Consider the following 22,110-nt stretch of genomic DNA (forward strand, 5'->3'; position numbering starts at 1 on the left):
CCTGTGTCCCGAGTGTAGCCTGCTTGCCCCTCCTCGGTATCAGCTGGGGAGAGACTGCTCCAGCTGATCCTTAAAGTGGTTGTAAACCCTTACAGACCACCTTGACCTACAGGTAAGCCTAGATTATGCAATGCATAGTAGCCCCCTTATGCTTTACCTTTGCAGGGAAACAAAGAGGAAGTAAACCCATGAGGGTTTACTTCCTCTTTAAGCCTGTGTTTGTGAAGTGTGTCAGGTCTGCAGACCCAACATGGGAAGGGGGGGGGGGGGAGAGAGAGGCAGAGCCCAATGACCCAAGCAAGCAAAGGAAAAACCTGTTGGAGAAAAACTTGGGACCTCCGTACCCCCCGTGGAGGGGGGGGGTACAACAACTGCTGATTCCCTAACCCTTCTGGTCCCTTCAGGGGGGAGAAAAGCATGGCAGATATCTTATCTTAAGAGGAATCCCCCTGTGCAAGCTGCTGCGGACACACACAGACTGACACTGAGCTGAAGTGAAGACAACAGATTAAGGTATGTGCATTTACTCCCTCTAATGGAGAATTAAGGCAAGACAACATTTTTCCCTAAAGAAGAAATCATAGGTGGACTTTTTAGTTCCCAAGTTTCTTCCCCTACCTTAACCCCACCGCAGGATTTGGTGATTTAACAGTCAACCCAACCTTCACCCATCACGGCGGGCTGCGTTTAGCAAACCTTCAGGGACCGGGTCCCTTTTTATCAGGGGTTCCACTCCCTTGGACCTGTAAATGTACCCCGCCAGGAAAAACTTTAGGTAATGTAGGCATGACCAAAAAGTTCTGAGTCCCGGGGTCCAGCCCTGCAAAGAGAGGCGTTACAGGCAAAACCTTGTGCTTCGTATATGAGGCCCGGGTACCATCCACTTTGGCTTCAGTGGCACTTTGGATGGATCTGGTCTATGGAGGCTGTCCATCACCTGAAGGTGCCTATATACCCATTAAGTTAATAACTATGGCTCTGTGTCCCATGATGTACGATAAAGAAATATACTTGTTTATAGGGTAATCCCATGTTTCAGGTCATGTGCTTTTTGCATCACCTAAGTTCTTATTTGTGAAATGTACTGACACAGTTTTGTGAAATGTACAATTCTGAATGTATTTTTATTTTATGATAAAATTCTGCATAGCAAAGCAGCCCCAAACCCATTATGCTAGCACCATACTCGACAGTTAGAATGAGTATTGGTATGTAGAGCTTTTTGTGTTGTCAGCTGAGCACATCATCAGAAGAATAGGTGAGAGCCCGAACACATACCAAATGTACTCAATCCACATCAGATCAGGCAGTATTAGACACATGTATAATACAGGCCTGTACTGCTTAAATTTAATTACCGTACTTGACTTCCCTAAAAACAATTTATGACACACCCAATTAAAAAGTGAGATTACCTGGTCTGCAAGCCTACTAGCCACTTGCTCAATTTCTGCCCTTGCAGTAATGGACTGTGCACACCATGGAGCATACAGGAAATACAAGGTTATCTCAGATTCCCGGCGAAGGTACTCGGCATAGTCAAGCTGACCAAGGAAGAGATCCACCACTGATGTCTGAGTGGAGAAAAAGTGCACAGGTGGTCTTGCTGGCATAATGACATCCTTAGCTCGACTGGAAAGAGAAGGAGAGGGATCAGGAGGAAAAAAAATATGGAAATTATAGAGCATGCCAAACAATGGTACATGAGCAAATTATACCCAGGAACCAACACTTTAACCCAATACTAAGGTCTAACACTATAAAACATTGGTACCGCCTTACTGCAGACATAGTGCTGCATAAAAAAGCACATTTATAAAGCTTTAGATGCAATTGCCATTCGTCTCCTGATAGGGTCCTAGTAATGGACAAGAATGTAACCCTTTAATGCAGCCAGTTTTAACCTGGGTTCTTTCAGAGGTTGTTGGGGATTACTTGAGCTGATCTACCTCCTATTTGATGGTGCCTGCATACATACAGTATCAATATAGCTGTCTGCAAGTGCAAAATTCTGACCACCACTGTAATTGGGCACTTTTCCTGCTGACCCCCAAGGATCTTTCAAGGATCTGAAATTAATTTTAAGGGTTCCTCTGGGTTAAAAAAAAAAAGGTTGGGAAAGGCTGCTTTAAAAATGGTAAGCAATGACACTGGATGGATCAGAGAAGTGTTAGACCTCCAGTCAGTTTTTATTACTGTCTGTAGCCCTGCCTTGGAGATTCACACTATTTGCCCTGTGACGACCATCAGAAACAGAGAATCCAAAATTTTGCAGTTGTCACCAGAACAGGTAAGGGCAAATATTCGAGTGACAACTGTCAAAGATGGCAAATCCATTCACTTCCTGTTGCATTTTCAGGACAGGAAGTGAAGGGGAAAATTCCCAACAGGATACAGATAGCAAACTAATAAACATACTGAAAGGGGTTTTAATCCTTGCCTACTCTATCTAAAGTTGAAAAAATGTTTATACACCTAGCAGTCAATGCTATAATCAGACAAAGTAAAACTTAAAGTGATTGTAAAAAGGAACAATTTTTTTTTTTTTATAGTAAAGTATACTTACCTGCTCTATGCAGTGGTTTTGCACAGAGCAGCCCCGATCCTCCTCTTCTGGGGTCCCCCCCGCTGGTGCTCCTGGCTCCGCCTCCCTTTGAGGTGCTGCCATAGCAAGCTACTTGCTATGAGGGCACTCATGCAGGCTTGATCTCAAGCTGGACTGTGTGCATCTATTGACAGTGTGGCTCTGCCCCGCCCCCTGCTCCCTCCTTACTGGACTTGAGTGACAGCAGCATGAGCCAATGACTCCCACAGCTGCCTCCATGCCAAGTGAGGAGAGAGAGCAGCACTAATGCTCTCAGGCACAGCGCTGGATCAAGATTGGGCTCAAGTGAGACAAAAAAAAAAAATTACACGGATGAGTGATGGACACTGAAGGTTTTAATCACTCAAGTCAATTGTTTGCGACAGAAAAAAATAAATAAATAGATCGTCCAGAGTTGGTAATTGAGTCCTTTGTTCATGCTCTTCTGAATCAATTACGATCAAACTACGTGTAAGCAAACATGTCGCATACAGGGTGTGAGAAATCGCCATCAATCAACCATGTACAATGGATTTTATTTTCACCGCAATCAACTTGGGTTGATCAAAAACTGTCACTATCTGTCGCATATTGCTCGGCCATGCCACTTTTGTTTTGCTTGATAAATGACCAATTCAACTGTTTTGGACACCAATCGTTCATTGCACAGTGTATGGCTACCATTAAACATAAAACTCCTCAACACTGTATCCAAAACTAAATAATAAAAATTGTGACTCCCCCTTTCACATATACCTGAAAGATGGGTAATAAAAAAATAATTCATAATGTTTTGGGGCAATTTATCTAATCTTTGCAAAAAATACATTTATTGAACTGAAAGCAGTTTTGTTCACATTAGCAACATATTTCACAGTCATGAAAAATGTATTAAATTAACTACAAGGAGGGATAATCAAAGAAAACACGTCATTCTTCTAGTGTCACTATCACATTTTCCACAAGCCAAATCAACCATTGCACTTACTGCCAAGTTCTACGTGGTGTTGCACCAGCCACACCGAATCACTTTACAAGTGAAATGTAACAACTGTTAAAGAAAGAAAAAGGGATACGCGATACCTCCTAATTTTGTCCGATTCTGTACGCCAAAATAATCCAGCACTTGCGCTGATGTTCAAGTGTCCCCAAACTTTTCAGTACAAGGGTATATTTTAGAAATATTCATGGACTGAAAACAAAATCAGCTTTTGTAAATGAATGAATCAGATGTAAATGAATTTACAAAATTTTACTTAGGCCCCTTTCACACTGCCGTGACTTGAAAGTCGCGCGATTTTACCGCAATTTCAGGGAATGCCTGTGTAAACTTGAGGTCAATGGACCTCAACTGCCATCAAAGTCGGACCAAAGTAGTACAGGGACTACTTTGAAGTCGCACAGATATGAATGGTACTCATTGGAAATCATGGGGTACGACTTGTCATGCAACTTTGCAGTCCCAAGTCGCAGAAGTGTGAAAGGGGCCTAAAAATTTTGAGATGAACCTAATCTTAAAACACTCCCTCCCCCTCCTAACTGGTGTAAGAAATTTCTAAATACTTACCTATATTCAGTCACATGATCCAATTATATGATCTCCCATGTCAGCCAGCACTGGCTGCAGGAAAAAGAGAGAACACTCCAAGGTGTGGGAGTAGTGATGTCACCCATAGGATTCCTATGGCTCATCCATTGTCGGCGCTCCCTCCTCTCCCCTAGAGCTGCCACTGACTAACAGAGGGGAGCCGGATCATGGGACTGCAGTGGTCTGAAAATGGGCACCCCTTATGTAAGAGGACTTGTTTCATCCCTGTGTATCACCTGCGGCCAGTCACTTCACTGTGTATATGTAAGGGTTTACAATCACTTAAGGACCACCCTTTACAGATATACTGTTACAGGGTGGCCCTCCTGTGCAGAATCATGTATATATACACTTAATTCTGCATTTTCGCCTAGGGGGCGAGCAAGCGTGTGCCGCTCCTGCTGTGATTACTCACAGCAGAACTGATCTGCGCGAGCTGGGCACTGGATGTCCACCAGGCAGAGACACAGAACAGAGCTCTGCCTATGAGAAAGTGGGAAGTGGGGGGGGGGAGTGATGGATTTTGTACAGAGGTTGTACAATCAGATTGTATATATGTACAGCTTAGAGTGTAACTAAAGGCAAAACTTAGCCCCTTCCCGCCAACCGTACGCAGATCTGCGTACTTGGCTTTCGGGGGTTATACCGGGACGATGCCCGCTGCTGCAGGCTTCATCCCGTTACCGTTGTTTCGAGCGGGTGATTGGCTATCCGTGTATAACAACTGATGCGGCTAAAAGCCGCTCGGCTGTTATACCGGAGGAGCGGGAGGGGACGCCCCCCCCTCCCGCCGCTCTTACCGGGCCTCCCGTGCGATCGGGAGGCCCGGTGTCCAAACGGCTGCCTCCGGCGGCTGTGGGCGGGCTGGAACGAAGCTGTGGGCGGCTCATTCCATACACAGTATTCAGAATTTTTATACCCCCGATCCCTCCATAAAGAGTACCTGTCACCACCTATTACTGTCACAAGGGATGTTTATATTCCTTGTGACAGTATTAAAAGTAAAAAAAAAAAAAACGTTTTTAAACACAATTTATAAGTATAAAAATAAATAAATAAAAAAAAAAATTTTTTTAAAGCGCCCCCGTCCCCGCGCAGCGAAGAAAACGCATACGGAAGTCGCGCCCGCATATGTAAACGGTGTTCAAATCACACATGTGAGGTATCGCCACGATCGTCAGAACGAGAGCAATAATTCTAGCCCTAGACCTCCTCTGTAACTCTAACCTGATAACCGTAAAAAAATGTAAAGCGTTGCCTATGGAAATTCATAGCTACCATAGTTTGTCGCCATTCCACGAGTGCGTGCAATTATAAAGCATGACATGTTTGGTATCTATTTACTCGGCGTAACGTCATCTTTCACATTATACAAAAAAATTGGGGTAACTTTACTGTTTGGATTTTTAAAAATTCGTGGAAGTGTCCCTTTTCCAAAAATTTGCGTTTAAAAAACCGCTGCACAAATACCGTGTGATATAAAATATTGCAACATTCTCCATTTTATTCTCTATATTCTCTGCTAAAAAAAAATATATATATATAATGTTTGGGGGTTCTAAGTAATTTTCTAGCAAAAAATATGGATTTTAACTTGTAAACACCAAATTTCAAAAATAGGCTTAGTCATGAAAGGGTTAAGTTTTGGATAGAGTGGAGAGGGATTAGAACACCTCAGGTTTTTATTGCGGTCTGTGTCCTTGTTAGGGGCTATAACCCTCTACTCAAAATGAAAACAAGTTTTGCCTTTACTTATACTTAAGGTCCCTGTTCACATATGTGCATGCTTGCACATAAACATCGCAGGTAGAGTAGCCCATCAATTAAAATGAGCTGCCTCTCCCAGGAGTAATGGGGGAAATAAAAAGAAGTCCCTGACCCCTTTTTTTTCTAAAATTGGGCAGTTTGGTATGTGTGAAAACATGCTGCGTCTGCTGATGCATTGGGGTGTCACTAAATCATTAGTAAAGTCAGCTGTCTCTTTTTTGGGGGCCCCAGATGGGATATGCCATAATGTGCTAATATGCTCCGCATATTAGCACATTATGACAGATTTACCTGTCAAAATGAGCTCTCCAGCGCTGCGAACGAGCCGACGGGTCCCAGGCGCTTTCATCTTCAACTGGTCTTCCTTCTGGATTCCGATTGCTTAGCCAGGCCGTGTTGCCACTCCCACGCATGTGTGCAGGAGCCACATCGCGGCGGCACAGATCGGGGCCGTAATGTTTACGGCGCTGCACATGCATGGCTCAGTGTACATGACAGCTGGTAGGCAGGAGGAAGCATTTATGACAGAAAAGACCGATAGGGTCTCTTCTATCGTTAATATCCTGTCTGTCAGCAGTTTAAAAAAAGTTTACTACCACTTTAAGAATGAAAGACACCCCCGCGTGTCTGCTAAAGTGCAGTGCATTTCTCTGTGGGGTGGGAATGTGTGTGTTTCCCAACCACAGACATGTGAACCCAGACTCTATCTACGTAGTGCAAGGACCTGCCAGGCTGGATACAAACTAATTGGCTAGATGAGGTAGGTGCTCATATTACAGAGATGTGGTGAATGTAAAGCTAAAATTGTACAGACATTGTTTGGTGACCCCATAGCCATCATGACAGGAAAAATGTGATTGGTGGCTGTTGAGAGAGAGTTCCGAGGTGACAGGTGATCTGAGGACAAACAGCTTTCCTACAAGTGTAATTGCAGCTCAGGGCGGGCCAGCACAAGGTATATATACAGTTGTGCTCAAAAGTTTACATACCCTGGCAGAATTTATGATTTCTTGGCCATTTTTCAGAGAATATGAATGATAACACAAAAACATTTCTTTCACTCATGGTTAGTGTTTGGCTGAAGCCATTTATTATCAATCAACTGTGTTTACTCATTTTAAATCATAATCACAACAGAAACTACCCAAATGACCCTGATCAAAAGTTTACATAGCCCAGTTCTTAATACCGTGTATTGCCCCCTTTAACATCAATGACAGCTTGAAGTCTTTTGTGGTATTTATGGATGAGGCTCTTTATCTTCTCAGATGGTAAACCTGCCCATTCCTCTTGGCAAAAAACCTCCAGTACCTGTAAATTCTTGTGCAATTCACGCAAGACAGCCCGTTTGAGATCTCCCCAGAGTGGCTCAATGATATTGAGGTCAGGAGACTGAGATGGCCACTCCAGAACCTTCACTTTATTCTGCTGTAGCCAATGACAGGTCGACTTGGCCTTGTGTTTTGAATCATTGTCATGTTGGAATGTCCAAGTACGTCCCATGCGCAGCTTCCTAGCTGATGAATGCAAAATGTTCCTCCAGTATTTTTTGATAACATACTGCATTCATCTTGCTATCAATTTTGACCAAATTCCTGTGCCTTTATAGCTCACACATCCCCAAAACATCAGCGATCCACCTCCGTGTTTCACAATAGGAATGGTGTGCCTTTCATCATAGGTCTTATTGACTCCTCTCCAAATGTAGTGTTTATGGTTGTGGCCAAAAAGCCACAACCATTTTGGTCTCATCACTCCAAATGACTTTGTGCCAGAAGGTTTGAGGCTTGTCTCTGTGCTGTTTGGCGTATTGTAAGTGGGATACTTTGTGGCATTTGCGTAGTTATGGCTTTCTTCTGGCGACTCGACCATGCAGCCCATCTTTCTTCAAGTGCCTCCTTATTGTGCATCTTGAAACAGCCACACCACATGTTTTCAGAAGTGCTGTATTTCACCTGAAGTTATTTGTGGGTTTTTCTTTGCATCCCGAACAATTTTCCTGGCAGTTGTGACTGAAATCTTAGTTGGTCTACCCGACCGTGGTTTGGTTTCAACAGAACCCCTCATTTTCCACGTCTTGATTAGAGTTTGAACACTGCTGATTGGCATTCTCAATTCCTTGGATATCTTTTTATATCCCTTTCCTGTTTTATACAAATTCAACTACCTTTTCCCACAGATCCTTTCACAATTATTTTGCTTCCCCCCCATGACTCAGAATCCAGAAATGTCAGAGCAGCACTGGATGAAAGATGCAAGGGTCTGTCAGGAGTCCAGAAACTCATTGACCTTTTATACACACACATTAATTACAAGCAAACAGATCACAGGTGAGGATGGTTACCTTGAATAGCCATTCAAACCCCTTTGTGTCAACTTGTGTGCATGTTATCAGGCCAAAATCACCAGAGTATGTAAACTTTTGATCAGGGTCATTTGGGTAGATTCTGTTGTGATTATGATTTAAAAAGAGTAAACACAATTTATTGATAGTAAATGGCTTCAGCCAAACACTAACCATGAGTGAAAAATGTTTTTGTGTTATTTATATTCTCTGAAAAATGGCCAAGAAATCATAAATTCTACCAGGGTATGTAAACTTATGATCACAACTATATGACAGGGGAGATGTATAGAGATAGAGATTTTATATATAATACATGCACATACAGTTTCTCACAAAAGTGAGTACACCCCTCACATTTTTGTAATTATTTTATTATATCTTTTCATGTGACAATGCTGAAGAAATTACACTTTGTTACAATGTAAAGTAGTGAGTGTACAGCTTGTATAACAGTGTAAATCTGATGTCCCCTCAAAATAACTCAACACACAGTGATTAATGTTTAAACTGATGGCAACAAAAGTGAGTACACCCCTAAGTGAAAATGTCCGAATTGGGCACAATTAGCCATTTTCCCTCCCCGGTTTCATGTGACTCGTGAATGGGGAGTAGGTGTGTTAAATTCAGTGTTATCGCTCTCACTCTCTCATACTAGTCACTGGAAGTTCAACATGGCACCTCATGGCAAAGAACTCTCTGAGTATCTAAAAATAAGAATTGTTGCTCTACATAAAGATGGCCTAGGCTATAAGAAGATTGCCAAGAAACTGAGCTGCAGCACGATGGCCAAGACCATACAGCGGTTTAACATGACATGTTCCACTCAGAACAGACCTCGCCATGGTCGACCAAAGAAGTTGAAAGCACATTCTGAACGTCATATCCAGAGGTTGTCTTTGGGAAATGGACGTATGAGTGCTGCCAGCATTACTGCAGAGGTTGAAGGGGTGGAGGGTCAGCATGTCAGTGCTCAGACCATACGCCGCACACTGCATCAAATTGGTCTGCATGGCTGTCATCCCAGAAGGAAGCCTCTTCTAACGATGATGCACAAGAAAGCCCGCGAACAGTTTGCTGAAGACAAGCAGACTAAGGACACCGATTACTGGAACCATGTCCTGTGGTCTGATGAGACCAAGATAACCTTATTTGGTTCACATGGTGTCAAGCAACCAGGTGAGGAGTACAAAGACAAGTGTGTCTTGCCTACAGTCAATCACCGTGGTGGGAGTGTCATGGTCTGGGGCTGCATGAGTGCTACTGATGGCACTGAGGAGCTACAGTTCATTGAGGGAACCATGAATGCCAACATGTACTGTGACATACTGAAGCAGAGCAGGGCAGTATTTCAACATGATAATGACCCCAAACACACCTCCAAGACAACCACTGCCTTGCTAAATAAACTGAGGGTAAAGGTGATGGACTGGCCAAGCATGTCTTCAGACCTAAACCATATTGAGCATCTGTGGGGCATCCTCAAACGGAAGGTGGAGGAGAGCAAGGTCTCTAACATCCACCAGCTCTGTGATGTCGTCATGGAGGAGTGGAAAAGGACTCCAGTGGCAACCTGTGAAGCTCTGGCGAACTCCATGCTCAAGAGGGTTAGGCAGTGCTGCAAAATAATGGTGGCCACACAAAATATTAGGGCTGCAACTAACGATTATTTTCATAATCGATTAGCTGGCCGATTATTGTTTCGATTAATCGATTAATAACCCTAAAAAAAAAAAAAAAGTGAGGCGTATAATTTAGTTAATATGTAAATATGGTAAGGTAATATGTTTTAAAAAAAGGCAATTTATTCTTAAATATCTCAATGCAGCGGTAAATATAAATAACCAACTATATGGTTAGGGAGCAAAATATCTAATCCACTCTGAGAATAACAGATAGAAGAGATATACTGTATATACTATTAGAGGAGATATACTGTATAAACTGTTAGAGAAGAGATATACTGTATATACTATTAAAGGGTGAATCTGATAACTATTTTCAGACTCAGAGATCAAAAGTCTTCCTTCAAAAAAAATTTCATTTTAAGAACGTTCGTTCGATTTTCTAATCGTTAGTGGGGTCAAGTTGACGTTCATTTTCAACCACAGTGACGGGAAAATTTGGAAATAGAAAACTTCTTGGTCAAAGGAATTTTCAGACAGTGTATGTGGTTTTCCTTCAGAAATTACATTCATTTTAAAAACAGAATGTTGAAAACAAGTGAAAATTTCAAACATTCTTTCATTCAGTGAATGTACACAGATTTTTTGTCTGAATATTCTCATCTGAAAATTGATCCGTGTGGCCAGCATAAGGCCCGGTACACACCTATGCAGTTTGCTTTTGATCTGTTTCTGCAGTGCTTTTTTCTGTGCGTTTTGATTTTTGCGCATGTGATTTTGCGGCGATTTGCGTTTTTGCATTTTTTTGGGCCAATTTGTTGTTGGGCAGATTAAAAAACACAAATTGCTGCAAAAACGCATGAAATGCTTTTCTGCAGCTTCTCCGTTGAAGTATATTGAACCAAAAAAAGCACCATGTTTGCGTAAAAAAAAAAAGTCCCTGACCCTTTCCAAATACGCAGCAGCTGAAAAAAGCATAGATGTGAACGTATCCAATGGGAAACCATGTTAATGAACTGTAGTGCGCTTCTGCAAAAAAACACATAGATGTGAACCAGGTCTAAGACGTTTAGTAACATAATGGAGTTAAAAAAAATAAAATTAGCCCTTTATAGTACAAAAAAAAAAAAAAAAAAGCAGATAATCACTACTGTAAGGGGTTAATTTTTTTACTGTAAAAGTAAAGTAAAAGTTTTTACTGTGAAAGTAACATCTACAGTAGCGATTATTTGCTCTTTTTGTACTGTAAAGGGCTTGTTTTAGTTTTTTTAACTCCATTATGTTACTGGCCGATTAATCGATTATGAAAATAGTAATCGATTAATTTCATAAATAGTTGTTTCAGCCCTACAAAATATTGACACTTTGGGCCCAATTTGGACATTCTCACTTAGGGGTGTACTCACTTTTGTTGCCAGCGGTTTAGACATTAAAGTGGAGGTCCGCCCACCACTGCAAAAATTAAAAGGCAGCAGCTACACATAATGCAGCTGCTGGCTTTTAATAATCGGACACTTACCTGTCCTGGAGTCTAGCGATGTCGGCACCGCAGCTGATGTTTCCATCAGCTGTCAGGTGCATGCCGCTGCCATTGCGGGTAAGGGAACCCAGCAGTGCAGCCTTATGGCTTCACGCCGGGAACCCTACTGCGCATGTGAGAGCTCACACGCTCCTCTCTCCTACTGACCCGGCGACAGGGGGAGGAGGGGGGAGCCGAGCGGTGACGTCAATAGCCGCGGCTGTGGCTCCCGGAAGTGGGAACAGGATACCTGTCAAAGACCTGTCCTGTCCCGCACCCCCCCCCCCCCCCCCGAAAGATGCCAATTGTAGCACCAGAGGGGGAGGAAACAAATGAGTGTTGAGTCATTTTGAGGGGACAGCAAATTTACACTGTTATACAAGCTGTACACTCACTACTTTACATTGTAGCAAAGTGTCATTTCTTCAGGTGTTGTCACATGAAAAGATAGAATAAAATATTTACAAAGATAGTACTAGTACTTTTTTTTTTTTTTTTTGAGGTGGCCAGTGTTACCTCAGGTAGAGTTCCCCAGCCAGCACAGTGTATATGGGAGAGGTGGGATGTACATTACATTATATATTGGAGGTGGCCTAGGTTACCTCAGGTAGAGTCCCCCCCACGGCCATCAGTGTATATAGAATAGATGAGATGTACACACACGTTGCCACCTCATCCCTTTAAACCTGAACACATATGAATTACACAGGTTCTGAGGCCAATTTAACCACCTCAATACAGTGCACTTTTACCCCCTTACTGCCCAGGTCATTTTTCAGCTTTCAGCGCTGTCACACTTTGAATGACAATTGCGCGGTCATGCAACGCTGTACCCAAATGAAATTGTTATCATTTTTCTCCCACAAATAGAGCTTTCTTTTGGTGGTATTTGATCACCTCTGCAGTTTTTATTTTTTGCGCTATAAACAAAATAAGAATGACAAGTTTGAAAAAAAAACGCATTATTTTGTGCTATAACAAATATTCATTTTTTTTTTTTTTTGAAACAATTTTTTTTCCTCAGTTTAGGCCGATACGTATTCTTCTACATATTTTTGGTAAAAAAAATTGCAATAAGCGTATATTGATTGGTTTGTGCAAAAGGTATAGCGTCAACAAAATAGGGGATAGATTTATAGCATTTTTATTATTATTTTTTTTTTTTTACTAGTAATGGCGGCGATCTGCGATTTTTATCATGACTGTGATATTGCGGTGGACATATCGGACACTTTTGACACATTTTTGGGACCATTCACATTTATACAGCGATCCATGCTATAAAAATGCAGCGATTACTGTATAAATGTGACTGGCAGGGAAGGAGTTAACACGGGGGGGGGGGTGATCGAGGGGTTAATTATGTTTCCTAGGGAGTGTTTCTAACTGTAGGGGGAGGAGACCGATCGGTGTTCCTCTGTGCTGTGTGTTTACACACACAGGTCCACAGTCCTGCTGTGTTACCAGGCAATCGCGGGTGCCCGGCGGACATCGCGGCCGCCGGGCACGCGCATCGGGTCCCCAGTGACACGGCGGGCGCACACGAGTTCCGTCGGTGGCGCGCGCGTCGTGATACCCAAATTATTCATTTTTACCTACAGGTACCGGTAGGTAAAACGAATTACTCCTAAACCTGTACGGTTTAGGAGATATTCACTTTGCATGCAGCCACTGACGTCAGCGGCGCATGCATTGTTAATGCCCGGCTGAAGGTCCAGCAGGCGCTGCTGGACCTCGCCAGGAAGAAGACTCATCGCCACCGCGGCTCTGGCCACTCACAGAGCCGGAGCCGCAAACCCGGAAGACACGCCGAGGGCAATATGTCAGCTCCCTCGGCGTGAACTGGGATTAGATACCGACGCCTCGTTCTAAGGTGAGTATTTCATAATGAGCTAGTATTTTTTTTCCTGCAGGTATTCAACCGCTTTAATGCAGATAAGACACCAAGTGAGTTTAATTACCACCTTAATCAGCCACAGATCCTGTGTAATTCATATGTGCTTGGGTTTAAAGCGATGAGGTGGCAACCCTAACCCTAAATATACCGTGTAGATAGAGGAGGTGATCAGGTACAGTCCTCCAGCTAGCAGTGTGTATATATAGATATAGAGAGATCTATATATCTAGAAGAGGTGAGATGTATATATAGGAGGTGGCCGGAGTTACCTCAGGTAGAATCCCCCAGTTAGCACATTGTATATATAGAAGAGGTGGGATGTATATATAGGAGGTGGCCGGTGTTACCTCAGGTAGAGTCTCCCCAGCTAGCTATGTATATATAGAAGAGGTGGGATGTATATATAGAAGAGGTGGGATGTATATATAGGAGGTGGCCGGTGTTACCTGCAGGTGAACCTGAGCGCCACGATGAGAGCGCAGCTCAGCGCTATAGCCCCGCACAGCAGCTCAGGCCTCCGGCCCATCAGGTTCAGTAGCCGCTTAACGTGCAGCCGCCCCGGCCTCTGCATTCCGCTTATAGAGCCGAGGGGCGGCCCGAGCCTGCGGGAGGCAGGACACAGCGTCTCCACCTCACACCCCGGGCCCGCCACCAGCACGAACCGCGCACCGCCACGTCTGCCACCACACTTCCGCGGCCCGGCTCAGAGAGAGGCGGGGAACGTGGAGAAAGAACGTGCAGGGGACACGAGCGCAGCCAGGCACTGTATTCAACTAGAATCCCCGGATGGAAACGTACACTCACAGCTGGCCTTTGGACACCAATACGCCGTGCTGACTATATATGTGTGTGTGGAGTGTGCACACCTCCCATACTGTACATCCTCCATACAGACATTGTATTGGTGTCTATCCATGCAGGCCTGGTGACTGGCTATATCCAGGCAAGGGGCCCATTGATAATATTGTGGTAAGGACTCATCTGCACACGGACAGTTGGAGGCTTAAAATAAGATACAGCAATTTTCCTGCACCAGGCAACTGTAACCATTCCCATTTGGCGTTTCCGGAACAAGCTACAAAGAACACGCGCTGTAAACGCACATTATGCTTGCGTTGCCTGTATTTGTTATTGGCACCCCTGGCACGGGGAAAATAAATATGCCACGCTCTACTCAAAAAAAAAAAAGGTTTTTGGAGCTTCCATGGGGGAATTTGTTGCGGGTAGAGCAGCCCATTCAAGTGAACAAGCAGAAACACTCAAAAAAAAAAAAAAAAAAAAAAAAGCAGTAACCAGTGGCGGCTGGTGCTCAAAAATTTTTTTTTTTTTGGGGGGGGGGGGGGGGGCACAAACTGTAAAAAAAAAAACATCAATTGCCGTCGCTGTGCCCATCAAACGCAGCCGCTGTGCCCATCAAACGCAGCCCCTGTGCCTATCAAACGCAGCCGCTGTGCCCATCAAACGCAGCCGCTGTGCCCATCAAACGCAGCCGCTGTGCCCATCAAACGCAGCCCCTGTGCCCATCAAACGCAGCCACTGTTCCTATCAATTGCTGCCACTGTGCTCATCAAACGCAGCCACTGTGCCCTCAAACGAAGCTACTGTACCCATCAATTGCTACCACTGTGTCCATCAATTGGTGCCAGTGTGCCCATCAATTGCAATTACTGTGCCCCATCAAATGCTGCCAGTGTGCCCATCAATTGCCACTACTATGTGCCATCAAATGCTACCAGTGTGCCCATCAAATGCAGTTGGTCGCCTCTTAAAGCCTGCGGCTCTAATCAGGTGCTTCCAAAAACACCCCCGCCACTGTAATTCAAGTGCCTGGGGCCGGACACCTGAATAGGGGGTGTCAGCAGCGACCATAGATAGATTCATGCAATGCATGAATCTATCTATGGTGATAGAGCGGTGCCAGGAGACAGGGGGCAATGCTCCTGCGCCCTTTATGGACGCACTGCCACTGACAGGAACACAAGTTCCGACTATGCTCAGATGTGAACCATACATGCCAATGCCTTCTTTAAAGGAAAAGTTCAACCTTTGGAATGTTACATGTTCCACCCATATTTAGGGTGGAACATCTAAGATGTTCCAGCTCCTGCCACCATTTCCTGCTCATCCCCCCTCCCTCCCCAGTGTGACATCAGACGGAGAAGCCCACATGACTGCATCATTCATTTACAATTTCTTGGTAATGAATGAACTACAAGTACCATCTTTCCCCATGACTGAAGTTCTGAGTGAGGACCACTCTTGTGGTTCATTCACAAGCCCTGCAGCTTTCTAACAGACAGCCCTTATGAAGGTACACGCAGAAAGCTGCAGGGTTTGTCTGCAGAAGCCTGACCACTGCGCCCCTGATTCACTGATCACGGGTGCAATGCCTAAAGAGGAGGTCCAGTCTGGGTGAAAAAAATTAAAAGTCAGCAGCTACAAATACTGTAGCTGCTGACTTTTAATATTAGGGCACTTACCTGTCCCGGGAGCCCGTGATGTCGGCACTGCAGACAATCTTCGGATCGACTCCTGGGTGCTGCCACCATTCCTGGTAAGGGAGCCCAGCAGGGAGCCTTTCGGCTTCACAGCTGGTTCCCTACTGTGCTTTCTAATTGGCGAGGCGGCAAGGAAAGGAGGAGGGGGGCCGGACTTCTGGGAGAACGGGCCGTGGCCCTGTCTCCGGAAGTGGGGAAGAGGACCTGTCAAAAACAGATCCCCATTCCCCCCCCCTCCCCCCTGAAAGGTGCCAAATGTGGCACCGGAGGGAGGAAGCGTATAAGCGGAAGTTCCGCTTTTAGGTGGCACTCCGCTTTAAATACACTGCTATAAGCAAACATAATGTGGCTGTTTGGGTACAGTGTTGTATAGCCTTGCAATTGTCATTCAAAGTGCAACAGCACTGAAAGCTGAAAATTGGCCTGGGCAGGAAGGGGGTAAAAATGTCCTGTATTGAAGTGATTAAGGAGCATCAAACACACATAGGGCATTTGGGGAGCATTTTTATTGCGCATTAATTGCACTGAACAATGTGCATTAAAGTGATTGTAAAGGCAGAAGGTTTTTTATCTTAATACATTCTATGCATTAAGATAAAAAAGCCTTCTGTGTGCATCAACCCCCCTAATACTTACCTGAGGCCCATCTAGATCCAGTGATGTTGTAGGACTGTCTCGACTGCCTAGGACTTCCTTCCTCATTGGCTGAGACAGCAGCACGGCCTCATTGGCTCACGATGCTGTCAATCAAAATCAGTCAGCCAATGATGAGAGAAAGGGGGTTGGGTCAGGCTGCAGCTCCGGGTCTGAATGGACACAGGGAGCTGTGGCTCGGCTCGAGTGCCCCCAGAGCAAGCAGCTTGCTCTGGGGGCATTCAACAGGAGGGAGGGGCCAGGAGTACTGAAGAGGGACCTGATTAGAGGAGGATCTGGGCTGCTCTGTGCAAAACCACTGCACAGAACAAGTAAGTATGACATGTTTGTTATTTTTAACAAAAAAAAAAAAGAGACTTTACAATCACTTTATTGCTATAGACACGATTGTTCTTGCGTCAGTATTTTGAGCAAGTGTGAATAAGGCATAACTATTTTTAGAAAAAGTTCCCTTCCCCTCCTACTACCTATTCTGCTTACCCTGTGTAAAAAAGATCTTTGTACTTACCTTTTTTTAGTCCGGTCTGATCAGATAATCCTGTAGCTCCGGCCCTGCATCATTCTCAGCCCACCTTTGCTGCAGAAAGAAGAGGACCCCAGGATGTTATGTTAACAGACTGAAGACAGCTGCAACAAAGGTATGTATACAAAAATGTTTAAAAAAAGGAATACAGAGGTGGTGCTCCAAGAATAGCAGCTTTTTAGAAGCTTTTTTGCATGCTAATCATAGCAAAAGTTGCCTGTGCACACACAGATCAAGCCACTGAAGACATCCTCTTTTTGCAGGGGTTTGGCCCAGTATGCATAAGATCTGTCCATCCATGGCGATGGAAAATTGAACAGATCTGGATGGTGAGAGCAGTTCAGAAGAGCTGCATATGCCCACGAGGCTTTAAAACATGTTTCTACCATTTTCTTTCATGCCAAATTTAAAAGGCGAGAGCAGCCATAAAGGTCAATTATTGACATTGATATAAAATGAGTTCCCCTGAGCATGGCTTTTGAGCAGACACTTCAGATTTGAGCTCCACTACAACTACAAACATTTCACCCTCCATTTACCATGTCTGTAGACCTTTAGCATACCTTTCATCTCCTATAGATGCATTGGACATACAGGAGCAAAGCAGAGGACTAGGATTTAATCTGAGTCAACCAAGTGGAGGCTATGAGATCTTCTCTCAGCCATGCAGGATCCTGGTTGCAGCCATCGTGCCTCTGGATTCAATTAATCACAAAAGAGCAAAGATCCCAGTCATTGTGCAATGAGCAAGGTGGTGCTGCAGTGTATGGCTACATAATTGTGGATAATGGCCTGGTTGTGGGAGGATATTGTACGCACGACCATAAGCTTTAGGCCTTATGCACACTGGGCATTTGCCCAGCTCTTCTGAATGGCTTTCTCCTGGCAGGAGAAAAACCGCATCAAAAACACATCTAAAGCTGCATTTTTGTAAACACATTTAGGAAGGTCAAGGGCTTGGGCGTTAATTCATTTAATTGGCCAGAATAATAATTTAATAGGTCCAAAAAATGAATGATTAAGAGCAAAACATGCAGTGTTAACACGCGTTTAGATACTTTTATATGCGTTTAGGCGTATGAAGCGTTTTTTTCTGCCAAAATGGTGGTACTCCTGAGTGTGCTGCCAGTGGGGTTTTTTTTCTGCCTTTAGACACCCCTGCTTCTAATCTCCTGCAAACATCTACTGTATGTGTGCATGGATACATAGGCTAACATTGGGGGACGTTTAGAGGCAGAAGAAAAAGTAAAACGTTCCTAAAAGCAGTGTTCTTAATGCCTAGTATGCATGTCAACTCTTCACGGAAGGTTAGCATATAGGCCTTTATTCATGTAATGAGCAGCAACCATGATACATACTTGAACACAATTATGTTGGGTTGCTTTTATTTTCTTAGGTGTTTAATGTCAGTTTCTTTCTGCTCCTTTACTTTCTTGATGGCCACTTCCTCTCTAAATTTCCCCAGGAAAACGGCTCCTTGTGCCCTACTACCCAGCTACTGCAGCTCTGAAATCTCCTCAAATGAGACCTCCCACATATCTGAGGGTGAAAAAGAACCAGATTTTGGGAACAAATAATAATAACTATAACATAAACATAACAAGGTCTTTTAGGCATTTTTACAACCAAATTATGGCAGCTCTAGGCTTATATTTCCAGATATTTCTTTAAAATCATTCCTTAATGTTTTTAATTGTAATTTTCATTCAATGGCGTCACTAGGGTTGGTGTCACCCGGTGCTGAAAAAATTGGTGTCACCCCCCTCCCCCCGCCCTCCACCAAATATAGTCCCCCCTCAGTACAGACCCCCCTCCGCTAACTACAGATCCCGCAGTATAGATCCCCCTCCCTCAGTATAGATTATCCTCACTAAGAACAGACCTCCACCCTCAGTGCAGACCCCCCCCCATCAGGGTAGAATCCACCCTCTTAGTGCAGACCTCCCCATCAGTATAGAATCCCCCTTAGTGCAAACCCCCACAGTATAGACACCCCCCTTTAGTGCAGACCCCCCATCAGTATAGAATCACCCCATTAGTGCAGACCCCCCATCAGTATATAACCTCCCCTTAGTGCGGATCCCCCATCAATATAGACACTCCCTCTTAGTGCAGACTCCCCATCAGTATAGAATCCCCCTTAGTGCAGATCCCCCCATCAGTGCAGACCCCCCATCAGTATAGAATCCCCCTTAGTGCAGACCCCCCATCAGTATAGAATCCCCCTTAGTGCAGACCCCCATCAGTATAGAATTCCCCCTTAGTGCAGGCCCCCCATCAGTATAGAATCCCCCTTAGTGCAGACCCCCATCAGTATAGAATCCCCTTTAGTGCAGACCCCCATCAGTATAGAATCCCCCTTAGTGCAGACCCCATCAGTATAGAATTCCCCTTAGTGCAGACCCCCATCAGTATAGAATTCACCTTAGTGCAGACCCCCAACAGTATAGAATTCCCCTTAGCGCAGACCCATCAGTATAGAATCCCCCTAGTGCAGACCCCCCATCAGTATAAGCACCCCTCTCCCCTCCCATAGCGCCCCCCCCGCACATGACCATCTACTAATCTACATAGAGTTTACAGACCTCAGAACAGCGTGGCCGCGGATGTATACACACAGAGGTGTGTGTCACTCGGGCTCCTCCCCCTCACTGGATGTAAACAGAGGAGGCGGCAGCTTCAGTCCGCTCCACGGGGCACACAGAGTGAGCGAGAGGCACAGGGCAGCGGGCGGTGTCAGCGGTTCTGCTATACACAGGTGTCACCCCTCTGGCGGGTGTCACCCGGGTGCGGCCCGCACCCCCCGCCCCCACTTTGCAACGCCACTGTTTTCATTCCAAAGTGAACCAGTGCCCAGACTATGCACACTAAATATATATTATATTATATATTCTAAACAAGTACTCTGAGCAATGAAGTCACTTTAAAACAAGATGCATAATTATCACTGCAGGGCATTGTGGAGAAATTCATCTTCAAAGTCTACAACATCATACTGAAATCGAGACTTCCTGCCTGTTACTTTCCACTTTTTTTTTTCCTGCCTCTAAACTCTTCTGCCACAAAAAGCTGCTAAATGTCTGTGTGTAAAAACACATACAGTGGGGAAAATAATTATTTGATCCCCTTCAGATTTTGTAAGTTTGGCCACTTACAAAGAAATGAAGGGTCTATAATTTTTTTATCATAGGTGTATTTTAAATGATAGAGACAGAATATCCACCACAAATCCAGAAAAAAACACATAAAACAAATGTTATAAATTAAGTTGCAGTTCAGTCAGTAAAATAAGTATTTGATCCCCAAGCAAAACATGATTTAGTACTTGGTGGAGAAACCATTGTTGGCAAGCAAAGAGGTAAGACGTTTCTTGTAGTTGGTTACCAGGTTTGCACACATCTCAGCAGGGATTTTGGTCCATTCTTCTTTACAGATCTTCTCTAAATGCTTAAGGTTTATTTGCTGTCTCTTGGCATTTCGAAGTTTCAGCTTCCTCCATATATTCTCTATTCCATGTTTTCCCGAAAAATAAGCCCGGGTCTTATATTAATTTTGGCAACAAAAGACCCAGTAGGGCTTATTTTCGGGGTAGGGCTTGTCAGGAATCCCCAGTGGCCAGTGAAACTGAGTAAACGTGCCTGTAAAATCCTAGAATGCACTGTATTATAGTATTATATAATGGAAACTGCCTATGTTTCTCTAATCTATTTGTGATAAATACCTTGTTATTGCGCCCCATTCTGCGCTTCCGTGACCTGCTGGACCTCTTGTCCCCATTCTGAGCATTGCAGAAGGGGGGCCTAGATCCCCCGCTGACAGCTGGTTGAAGAGGAGGAGAGCAGTGGGAGGTCAGCTGAGAGCTATAAGAAGGTATTTATCACAAATAGATTACAGAAACATACACAGTTTACATTAAATAATACTGTAATACAGTGCATTCTAGGATTTTACAACCACTTTAATCACTTCCCACCCAGCTACTGTACATATACGGTCGGGTGGGCGCTTCCTCCTTGTCAGGGCTGGGCTCAGCCCTTCCTTCTCTGAGTTGGCCGCTCAGCTGTCAGCTAATTGCCAGCTCCTATCTCTCCACAGTTACTCAGCTGTTGATGATATTCTGCTCGTCAGTCCTGCCTACTTAAGCCATCCAGTCCAGAGGATCTCTGCCTTCACCTTGGTCAACATCACAGAAACTGTCTCCTGCGATCCTGTTCAAGCCTTGCTTTGTTGAAATCCCTTCTGGCTCCAGATCCTGCTTGCTGTTCCACTACATTGATCCCTGACTTCTGGCTTGGCTGACTATCTGTTTCGGTTACTGACTTTGGCTATGTTTTGACTACGTTTGTTCTTTTTACTTTTATTATTAAACAAGTGTGATTAAACTGTACTTCAGTCTCGTCCTGATTTCATGGTTTCTGACATTCCTTCTGAGTGGACATTCCTGAACATCCTTCAGAAGGAGGGGGATCACGCAGACGCACAATCCCAATGCGTGCGTGTCCCCCGGACACGCCGCATCTCGGATCGGCAGGAGGGCTCTGTGTTTTGACCCTCCTGATCACATGATAGCTGTGTCCAATCACAGCCATCGTGTGATGTAAATAGCCATGAGAGACGTCACAAATAGCGGGTTTGCGTGGTCGCCTGCCTGTTTCCCTCAGAGACAGGACAACATGCACGGCAGGAGTGCTCTGTGATTGGCCCTCCTGATCACATGATGCCTGTGTCCAATCACAGCCGTCATGTAATGTAAGCAGAGAGCCATTGCCAAGATCTGCGGATCTGCGAGCTGGGATCAGTGTGTATGAGCTATTTTTTACAGCTTTTTACACACTGATCACCCAGCTAGTGTCTCCAAACAGTGAAAATACCAACACCTGTCCCAGTAAACATCTGTCCCACTGAACATCTGCCACACTGAACATCTGTCCATGATCATCTGGCGCACATTTGTCTGTGATCATCTGGCACATTCCTGTCTGTGATCATCTGCGCACATCTGTCTGATGATCTGCGCACATCTGACGCACATCTGTCTGTGATCATCTGGTGCACATCTGTCTGTGATCATCTGCACACATCTGGCGCAAATCTGTCCGTGATCATCTGCG

At 44.5% G+C, this 22,110-nt stretch overlaps 1 protein-coding gene and 1 long non-coding RNA gene across 2 annotated transcripts in view; one reads left to right on the forward strand and one right to left on the reverse strand.

Annotated features, from left to right (window-relative positions):
- TXNDC11 (thioredoxin domain containing 11) overlaps nt 1-14,050 on the reverse strand; it is a 213,315-nt gene extending 199,265 nt beyond the window's left edge. Inside the window, exons 1-2 of the mRNA XM_073591072.1 lie at nt 13,771-14,050; nt 1,416-1,632 (exon numbers count right to left, since the gene is read on the reverse strand). Of these exons, the coding sequence (XP_073447173.1) occupies nt 1,416-1,632; nt 13,771-13,895 (342 nt within the window). The 5' untranslated portion in view covers nt 13,896-14,050. The remainder of the gene's footprint in view (nt 1-1,415; nt 1,633-13,770) is intronic.
- On the forward strand, nt 13,759-21,386 carry LOC141101768 (uncharacterized). Its single transcript, XR_012235014.1, has 3 exons — nt 13,759-14,293; nt 16,995-17,114; nt 21,095-21,386. It is a non-coding gene; the product is annotated as an uncharacterized lncRNA (long non-coding RNA).
- Nucleotides 21,387-22,110: the final 724 nt, after the last annotated feature.

The sequence above is a fragment of the Aquarana catesbeiana genome, linkage group LG06, assembly GCF_042186555.1.
Source record: "Aquarana catesbeiana isolate 2022-GZ linkage group LG06, ASM4218655v1, whole genome shotgun sequence".
In the NCBI taxonomy this organism is placed as follows: domain Eukaryota; kingdom Metazoa; phylum Chordata; class Amphibia; order Anura; family Ranidae; genus Aquarana; species Aquarana catesbeiana.